Source organism: Mus caroli, chromosome 18 (assembly GCF_900094665.2).
Source record: "Mus caroli chromosome 18, CAROLI_EIJ_v1.1, whole genome shotgun sequence".
In the NCBI taxonomy this organism is placed as follows: Eukaryota; Metazoa; Chordata; class Mammalia; order Rodentia; family Muridae; genus Mus; species Mus caroli.
The window spans coordinates 63,923,447-63,932,535 of record NC_034587.1 but is presented as its reverse complement, the minus strand read 5'-3'; the positions used below and the strand labels follow the sequence as shown (position 1 = coordinate 63,932,535).

The 9,089-nt window shown below is 45.8% G+C and overlaps 2 protein-coding genes across 8 annotated transcripts in view; one reads left to right on the top strand and one right to left on the bottom strand.

Moving 5' to 3' along the window:
- Window positions 1-6,236, top strand: part of Mppe1 (metallophosphoesterase 1) — a 21,171-nt gene extending 14,935 nt beyond the window's left edge. For 2 of the 5 annotated variants that reach the window (XM_021150735.2, XM_021150734.2), the window contains 7 exons: window positions 1,552-1,655; window positions 2,300-2,374; window positions 3,178-3,286; window positions 3,421-3,495; window positions 3,573-3,695; window positions 4,343-4,483; window positions 5,399-6,235. In XM_021150735.2, the coding sequence (XP_021006394.1) occupies window positions 1,552-1,655; window positions 2,300-2,374; window positions 3,178-3,286; window positions 3,421-3,495; window positions 3,573-3,695; window positions 4,343-4,483; window positions 5,399-5,581 (810 nt within the window). In that variant the 3' untranslated portion in view covers window positions 5,582-6,235. Of the gene's footprint in view, window positions 1-1,551; window positions 1,656-2,299; window positions 2,375-3,177; window positions 3,287-3,420; window positions 3,496-3,572; window positions 3,696-4,342; window positions 4,484-5,398 lie in introns of all 5 variants that reach the window. The other 3 variants (XM_021150737.2, XM_021150736.2, XM_029471866.1) reach the window with 3 other exon arrangements.
- Gnal (G protein subunit alpha L) overlaps window positions 4,474-9,089 on the bottom strand; it is a 147,208-nt gene continuing 142,592 nt past the window's right edge. Inside the window, exon 12 of one of the 3 annotated variants that reach the window (XM_021150733.2) lies at window positions 4,474-8,725. In XM_021150733.2, coding sequence (XP_021006392.1) covers window positions 8,579-8,725 — 147 coding nt within the window. In that variant the 3' untranslated portion in view covers window positions 4,474-8,578. The remainder of the gene's footprint in view (window positions 8,726-9,089) is intronic. The other 2 variants (XM_029471864.1, XM_021150731.2) reach the window with 2 other exon arrangements.

Genomic DNA, 9,089 nt, shown 5'->3' with positions numbered 1-9,089 from the left:
GGCTGGCCTCGAACTCAGAAATCTGCCTGCCCTTGCCTCCTGAGTGCTGGGATTAAAGGCGTGCACCACCACGCCGGGCAAAGATCTATTTATTTATTTATTTATTTATTTATTTATTTATTTATTTAATGTATATGGGTACACTATAGCTGTTTTCAGACATACCAGAAGAAGGCATAGCATCTCATTACAGATAGTTGTGAGCCACCGTGTGGTTGCTGGGAATTGAACTTAGGACCTTTGGAAGAGCAGTCAGCGCTCTTAACCACTGAGCCATCTCTCCAGCCCCGTGAATGACATTTGCTAGTCAACCCATAATGACTTTCAAATATTGAAAAAATGCTTTTCATTTTTCTTCATTTTCCCCTTTTATTGAAAATAGATTCTTTTCTCATACCATATATCCTGATTACAGTTTCCCTTCTCTCTACTTCTCCCATTTCCTCCGCACCTCCCCACAAGACAACCTAACATAAAGAAAAAGGGCTCCAAGAGCAGACACAATAATCAGAGACCCACTTATTCACACACTCAGGAGTCCCATAAAAGCAGTAAACTGAAAGCTGTAATATCTGTGTAGGAGACCTGGTGCAGCAGACGCATGCCGACCCTTTGCTAGCTGCTTCAGTCTCATATGAGCTCTGTTCAGTTGATTCAGAGGGTCTCATTCTCTTGGTGTCCTCCATCCCTGCTGGCTCTTANACTCCTCCTGCCTNTTCCAAGGGGTTCCCTGAACTCTAAGGGGAGGGATTTGATGGAGACATCCATTTAGAGCTGAGTGTGCCAAGGTCTCTCTCTCTCTCCCTCTGAGTAATGTCTGGCTCTGTTTCCATTTGCTGCAGGAGGAAGCTTCTTTTGTGTTGGCTGAATAAAGGACTGATCTATGAGTATCACAAAAAATAAATAAATAAATAAAAATAAATAAATAAAACGTAGTCTTTGAGCCTTGTTGCAAATGACATCCTTTGTACAGTGTGACTTCAAAAATAATAAAGCCATAGCTGTCAAGCCTCTTACACATCCTCTCCCCAATCTCTTAAATCTGTAATGCAGACCCTTGATAAACCTAGTGCTGGGGAGAGATGGCTCAGTGGTTAAGAGCACTGGCTGCTCTTCCAGAGGTCCTGAGTTCAATTCCCAGCAAACACATGGCAGCTCACAACCAAATATAATGAAACCTGGTACCCTCTTCTGGCCTGCAGGCATACATGTAGGTAGAACAATGTATATATAATAAATAAATCAATCTAAAAACTTAAAAGAAACTTAAACCTAACTCTGCCTCCTATGATTCTTCCTGACATTCTTTTCTGTGTCTTAAGTCACCATCCTGCCTTCCGTGAGTGTGGAGTCCCTAAGTGGAAAATTCCTCAGCGTGTTGTGGCAAACTCTACTGTATTTACCACAGCTGCTAATGGATGTGTTGGAAAAACAAATTTTGTTTTGGGGGATGGGGGCAGGTTTGCCTTCTCCAGTCAAGACAGAATTCTTTTTCTGGCAGAGGGAAGAGGGTTTGAGGTTCTCAGATGTGGCTCCTGTTCCCTCCCTCAGGCCTGGGCAGACGACGTGCAGAGATTTCAAAGGATGTTCAGACATGACAGCCATGTGCAGCTGAAGGTGGTCATTGGCAATCATGACGTTGGCTTCCACTATCAGTAAGTAGCGTGCGGAAAAAGCATGCCTCGGGTTGTATGCGCCATGAGGAGAATTAACTTAAAATGTATTAATTAATTAATAAATTAATTTTTTTGAAGACAGGGTTTCACTGTATATTTCAGACTGACTGCAGCTCACTATGCAGACCAGGCTGACCCCAAACTCTGCCTGCCTCTGTTCCCAAGTGATGGGATTAAAAGTGTCACTACACCCGGCTATTTTGAGACTCAGTTTTAACTATATAGTTTTGGCTGGCCTCAAACTTGCAACCTCCCCCTAACCCCGGAGCCCTGCCTTCAACCTCTGGATTAAAATGTACGTTTAGTGTCAGGCTATTTTAGAAGTCAGACAACATGTCCACGTAGCCTTTGCTAGCTCACAGTGTAGTGTGCTAGCCCATGTGCCACCTTAAGTTCTCTCTCTGTACCTTAATGTCTCTCTTTTTCCTGTGCCGTTACTTATCGCTCCACTGGGATCCCAGGGAGCTAAGTAATTTGCCCCCTCTCACGATAAACGGCAGACTTGACCCTTGAGCCTCAGTTGCCTGGGTCCGGTTAATAATGCCAGACTGGGGAAGTTACTTTTCGTGTTCATGGTAATTCGTCTTGACCTGAGAAACATCTCTTTTTATAATTGGATACAGGATGACTAAATACAGAATAAAGCGATTTGAGAAAGTGTTTGGCTCTGAAAGACTGCTCTCTCTAAAAGGAGTTAAGTGAGTATTATGTACGAATTCAGATGAGACTTCTTTTTTTTTTTTCCTTTGGAGTGAAGTGCTGAGGGGTGAAGCTCAGAGCCTACGGCCCTTCCACTGAACTGTGTCCCCAGATTAAATCCACTGCCATTCAAAGGTGGTTGTCTTTCGGTCAGACCCGCGTTTTGTGTTAGCTTGTACTTTGCTTGGTGATTGATGGTCACTGTGGGAACTGACCGGATGGGAAAACCTATAACCACCGACAATGAACCAGTCAGTCTATGACTCCGCCCTCTCAGTGTGGGCGTGGCATAACTCCGCCCACTCGGCGTGGGCGTGGCATTCTAGCTGCACTGTCCCACATGTCATACATTCAGCAGCGCACTCTATACAGGTGCTTTTGTGGCTCGTTTTGTTTTGTTTTCAGACAGGATCTTTCTATGTTGCCCTTGCAGCGGCAAACTCCTGAGTTGGGACTGTACCCACACTTGCACAGGTGACACAGGCTCAGGAGCTTGCCCAAGGTTACGCTTCTAACTGGGTTGAGTGCTAGTTAGATCGCATGGCTTCTCTCATGTAGGATTTCCTACAAGTTACAAGCTTGTCTCGTCTTTCATTCGGAGCAACAGAAACGAGCGCAGCTTCATTGTATCTTGGATATAATGCTATTTTTGTTTCACCAGTGTGAACTCACAGTTTAGCTGGGGTTAAGCTGCTCTTGGGTTTGTTTCATTATGCTATGGATGCATGATGTTTCCATGGGGACAACGGCACACACACATGTCCGTGGCCTGACCTTCTCTGCCTGCTCTTGTCGGCCTCAGTTTTGTCATGGTCAACAGCGTTGCAATGGAAGGGGATGGTTGTATCATATGCTCTGAAGAGGAAGCTGAACTCAGAGAGATCTCTCGTAAACTGAATTGCTCCCAAGAGGTAGGAGACCTCTGCGCTCATGTCTCCCAAAGGCTCCACAGTCAGGTGCCCTGGCTGTTAGTCACCTGGCTCCTCTTCCCTCTCTTAGTGGTAACCACTAGGATTGATGGGCTAACAAGGTGACTCCTGACCAGCAGGTGCCGGGATCCAGCCAGTGTGACCGTGAGCCTGAGCCGAGGCTCCCCTTGTCCGCTCCCGTGTTGCTGCAGGTGAGCTGGGGGAGGAGTCTAAGGGCCGCTACCCGGTGCTTCTGAGACTATCACTGATGTCAGGTTCATTTGGTCAGCACTACCCGCTCTACCGGGCCAGCGATGCTAACTGTTCGGGTGAAGATGCAGCTCCCCCAGAGGAAAGGAACGTCCCCTTCGAGGAGAAATATGATGTTCTTTCTCGGGAGGCCTCGCAAAAGGTGTGTGGTGATGTGACCTCATGCCGGTGTCACATGGGGACAGCGAATGGACACAGAGAGCCTTTGTGGTCACCAGCTGCAGAAATGGGGAGGCTTTGACACCATCTCAGATTTCCACTCAGTCTGTTTGTCCTCTTTCCCTTCTTTGGTAGATCCACTACTTCCTAATCTCAATGAGAATTACATTCTTGGCTAATCTTTACATTAGCAAAATTTAAAATCAACTTAAATGCATTGAGTGCAAATGAAATCTAGAGTCTAATTTTGGGGATTTAGTTAGAAATGTACTTTCTCAAACATGTATATTTAAGAAATGTACATATAATATATAATATTTAGGTATTATACTATGGAAATACATATTAAAATATAAATATACAAATCTTAAATGTGAATGTAAATTTACATTTTAAATATGAATATATTTGTGGAAAATAGTTATGAAGCAAATTTATAAAAATAAAATTATATATATATATCTGTGATGGGAAGAGTGGGTTCTAAGGTTTCCCAGGAGTAGGAAATCTGAGGGAAAACAAGCCTTAAGGATTAGTGTTTGAGTGGAATGTGTGGCCCTGGCAAAGCCATGGGGATGTCACTGCCAGTCAGAGCATTAACTGCGTACCCCATGTCTCCTTGGCTGCCAGCTGTTGTGGTGGCTCCGGCCTCGCCTGGTTCTGAGTGGCCACACGCACAGTGCCTGTGAGGTGTTCCACCCAGGAGGAGCCCCTGAGGTGAGCGTCCCATCTTTCAGTTGGAGGAACCGAAACAACCCAAGTTTCATCATGGTAACGTAAACCTTTATTATTATTATTATTATTATTTTATCAGAAAGCTTTCTTGAGTATTGAAATCAACACAGTAATCAACTACTTAATGGCTGCAATCTGTAAAAACACACAAAAGCCAGAAATAAATCGCCCTCTTTGCACTCTGGGTGGATTCACCACCTGGCTCTAGTCGCCTGTCTGGGGACAAATAGGCAGAATGTGGCTTCAGGGCTGAGACTCTGAGGAGCAGAGGTGGAGTCCAGCAAGTGCCAGTCTGTTTCCAGGGAAACAGTTGTCTACTCAATAGCAGACTTGGTCATCTCATTGTCTAAGCGTGCCAGGCACATGGTAGTGCAGAATCTCCAAGTCTGTGAAAGGTGGTGACGCGGTGAAACACCATCTTTGTTACCATGGGTTCTGGCACCCAGTCTTAGGCTACTGTTTCATAGGCCTGGCTATAAAAAGGTGGAGACCCTTTGTGCTTTCAAGTTCAAGTAGGTGAAAACATTTGCTACCTTGGTCCCACACTGCCTACAGTGAAAAGCCTATGGAGGTGCAGAGGCACTTCTGGGCAACAGGGAGACTGCTCTGCTATCCAGTGGCAGGGAAACGCTCATTGCTCATCCTCTCATTCCTCTGATGATTCTAGGTCTCCCTCTGGGGCTGCCCTACTGTGTGCGGAATGCATTTTAATGGAGGGGAGGGGTGTGTCAGCATACAAGATCTTCTTTCCAAGTCAGCATATCTTTGGCTTCTTTCTTTTGTCAGTACCTGTGTGGTCAGTGTTGGTGTGTCATGCTTGAAGCCTCTTGGTCCTGGGTAAAGAGGTCTCTTCCCTCCCAGACCCACATGAGGGAACCTAGAAGACAGCTTCTAGGTCAGACTTATGCCTGAGTCTTACCCTGCAGCATAAACTTTCTGTTTCTCCCCCAGGGCAGCCTGACATCCAGAGATTACGCTCTGTCCAAGTGCTACCTCCCGTTTGAGGACACGGTGCTGACCATGTACGGTGCAGCGGCTGGCTTCCTCATGATTCTCATCTTAGTTCACTTTGAGCATCTGCCCTCACCTTTTCTGTGTGGCTGGAAACTGTGCAGGTTGCACATGAGGAGGTGAAGAGCCGGTGACTGTTGCGTATGGTAATACAAATCAACGCCAAAGACCTATAGGACTTCCAGTGGGGGTCCTGCGAGTCCCAGAGGAGAGCAAACGCTGGTTCTTCCTACGTACATGGTGGGGATTCTGAATCTTCAATGCGACTACAGAATAAATGGTTGACTGTACTGTTCTCATGCTATAAAAATGGAACATGTACTCGGCAACAAATTCATCTTTTCATTTTAAGAAACGTATGTATAATCAAAGGTTCCAGAGGTATGGAATGTAAATGTCATGGACACTACCACTCGCATGCGTGACACACAGTCCTTTCTTCCACAGGAAGGACCCAGCAGCTTTGGTGCACACTCGAGGCTATGTGTGCCCCTAAACATTGGGGCTTCTCTGTACTTCTGTGAAGTGGCTCTCAGTTTCTTGCAGATCATGAAGCTATATGCTTAAAAGTACAGATTCAATGAGTAGGACTAAAGGCTTTTGCGTTTCCGCGCTAATGGAATTGGATTTTTAGGTACGTGTAATTTTCTTTCCGGGAGACCATGTGATCGCATCTGAACTCAATGTCTGCTCATGACTAAAACTTCAACATGGATGTTTGAATTTAAGAACAAATGGTGTAATAATTCTGTCAGATAAAGCACATTCCTTTCCTTACTTAAGGAGTCTGGATCTTTTCTAATGGCTTCACTTTATTTATATTTCTTTTCTTTTGATTGAGCTCAGGTTTTATGCATGCTAGGCATGGGCTTCATCAGAGTTACACTTTCAGCCCCAACAAAACTTTTCAACAGTCATTTAGTGAGCAGGGGACTGCTGAGTAGTAATGCAAGCCATAGTATAAAAAACCTCACGTGTGTGTGTGTGTGTGTGTGTGTGTGTGTGTGTGAACGCAAGTTTTTCTTCTTGGTTTGCTTTGAGAGTGGAGGAGAACTGAAAGTCACTCTTAGATCATGTGTTGGTTCAGACGGAAGTTTGTTTGTTTGTTTGTTTGTTTGTTTTGTTTGAGACAGGGTTTCTCCGTGCAGCCCTAGTTGTCCTGGAACTCACTCTGTAGACCAGGCTGGCCTCGAACTCAGAGATCCGCCTGCCTCTGCCTCCCAAGTGCTGGGATTAAAGGCGTGTGCCCTCATCGCCTGGCTTCAGATGGAAGTTTTGTGCCATGGTAGTGAATGGCACAAGAAGACAGTGATGAGGAGTTGAAGAATGTGTTGTATCCTTTCATGAATGAGCATCTCAGCCAGGATGAGTTTTTAGAGCATCCTACAATGCCAGTTTTTGGAATAAACTTGAAGCAACAGTAAGGAGATGATCGAGCAATGCAGGCTGTCACTCCTCCCTATTTGTACTGTTAAAAACTTAACTTTGGACAGCTTTACAGATAACTTAAGCCTAAGAATGACCCCCAAAGCCTTGGGACTTAAGATAGAGTGAGCCGTGTCTAGGTGTCCTACCATAACTCGAGGTTGCATTTGCAGGTCTTACATATGTGAGGCACAACCATTTATTTTGTCTTTATATTTAAAGGTTTTTGTGGGGGGCTGGAGTTATGACTGGCAGTAGAGCGCTTGCCTAGCATGCTCTAGGTGTTGGGCTCATCCCTAACAATGCAGATAGAGAGACAGATAATGAATAAGCAGCTTTGTAGTATTTCCTCTTCAGAAGTCACCATCTTATTGTCCTCAGTCATATACAACGTCGACACCACTGTACGTTCCTCTGACCACTGGCTTTTTGTTTGGTGGACTGTGTGTAGAACTTAACGAAGGGATGGTTAGCCTGCTCCTGCCTACAGAACTTGAAGGGAACATCAGAAACATTTCATATTGGGGGCGGGCAGGGGACCCTTAGTACCCTGAAAACAGAACTGGTTGTAATTTATGCCTTGGAAGTGGGTCATTCCAGTGTTTGCAGCAGCTGAGGTTTGGGGTAGTAAAAGCGGGTAGCTGTGATAGTTTTCATTGTTAGGGTGATACCGCTGGTAAAGTGGATGATTCTAAAATCAACAAGCCTTCCCTAAGTACTAACCTGATAAAAAATACCCTAAGAGCAATAGATACTATCGATTTCCCACTGTGAAGCAGCAGGCAGTGTGGACTGTAAACTGCTAGACACAGTTGGGACATGTTTCCTTACAGGTGTGGCCGCCACCAAGGCACAGAACTCTACAAGGAAGATTCTTGGGTAGCCATAGAAAAGAGTATTAAGTCTTGGGGTCTATACAGTCTGGTAAAGCAACAACAGAAAGAAGATAGGAATGACTCTGCTATTGTAAAGGTGTAGAGGACCCCTTGTTTATAAACAGGACACCATTTGCAGTAGTGAATGTGGCAGGTTTCCTGCCCAAGTGTAAAAGGCTCCCAGAAGCTCTCCAAATGTCCAAGGCTTACAGCCAATGCAACTGTGGCTGAAAAAGTTCCTCTTGTTCTGTTGCTGACTTGGATCTATTCTAAGCCTTGGGCCAGTGCAGACCAGAAGGGGCAGACACCTGGTAGCCTGACGTTTTATAGAGGGAAAAAATCAAGTGCATGGCACTGTCTGGACGGTTTTGTGATCATGCTTGATAACTTGAAAACAATGTAACTCCCCCATTCACCCAGCTGTCTCTGATGATTCGACCCATCAACCATTCAATCAAAGAATAAATAGATTCCCACCCCGAAAAAATCCACTGCATTGTCACCCAAGTGAGAGTTGGTGGCTTCGCAGTGATACAAATTGGTGGTGGTGGGGGGGGGGGCTGTTTAGTCCGGTGAAAACAAAGTCACAGAACCAAACCTTGGGGAACAGAGGTAGCCAGAGGCTTGGTGGTCACATGTAGGCATACCTAGGACAGGACAGACGGCAGCCTGATGACACTAGACACTCACTACGCCCTACCATGGCTCAGGGTGGACAGACACGCAGGCTAGGGAGATACACTGCCTCATGGGGTGGCCAAGGGGGAGGAGAGGCAGCAGTGAGGAGGAGGAGGAGGGGGGGAGGAAGGGTAGGTAGCCCTCACAAGAGTTCGTACTGCTTGAGATGCATTCTCTGGATGATGTCACGGCAATCGTTGAACACTCTGCGGATGTTCTCGGTGTCCACGGCGCAGGTGAAGTGAGGGTAGCAGTAATGTTTGCCGTCACCCGTGGCTGTGCTGATCCTCTGTAAGAAGAATGTTACATTTAGGATAACAGGGTCCAGTGCAATCAAATGGGGGGATAGCTTATGGGACACTTCATATAGGGACCATGGAGGAGTTAAGGCTGACCAGCTGCTGCTTTCACAAACTCTCTAGATAGCAAGCCTGTAACCGGACAGACATGCTTGTCTTTGCCACAGGCACTGAGTCTGAGCTGAAATGCAGTTCAGGTTTTGGAGATGGCAAGGTAAGCTAAGATTTTCAGAAGCGGCTTCTGTCTATGTTGCTCTGGTGAACAGAACTCAGCAAGTGGAAATATATTCTGCCCATTTATGGGGTTGCTACTGTGACTAGCGCCTGCCATTGGGATAGGGGGAAGGAGCTGAT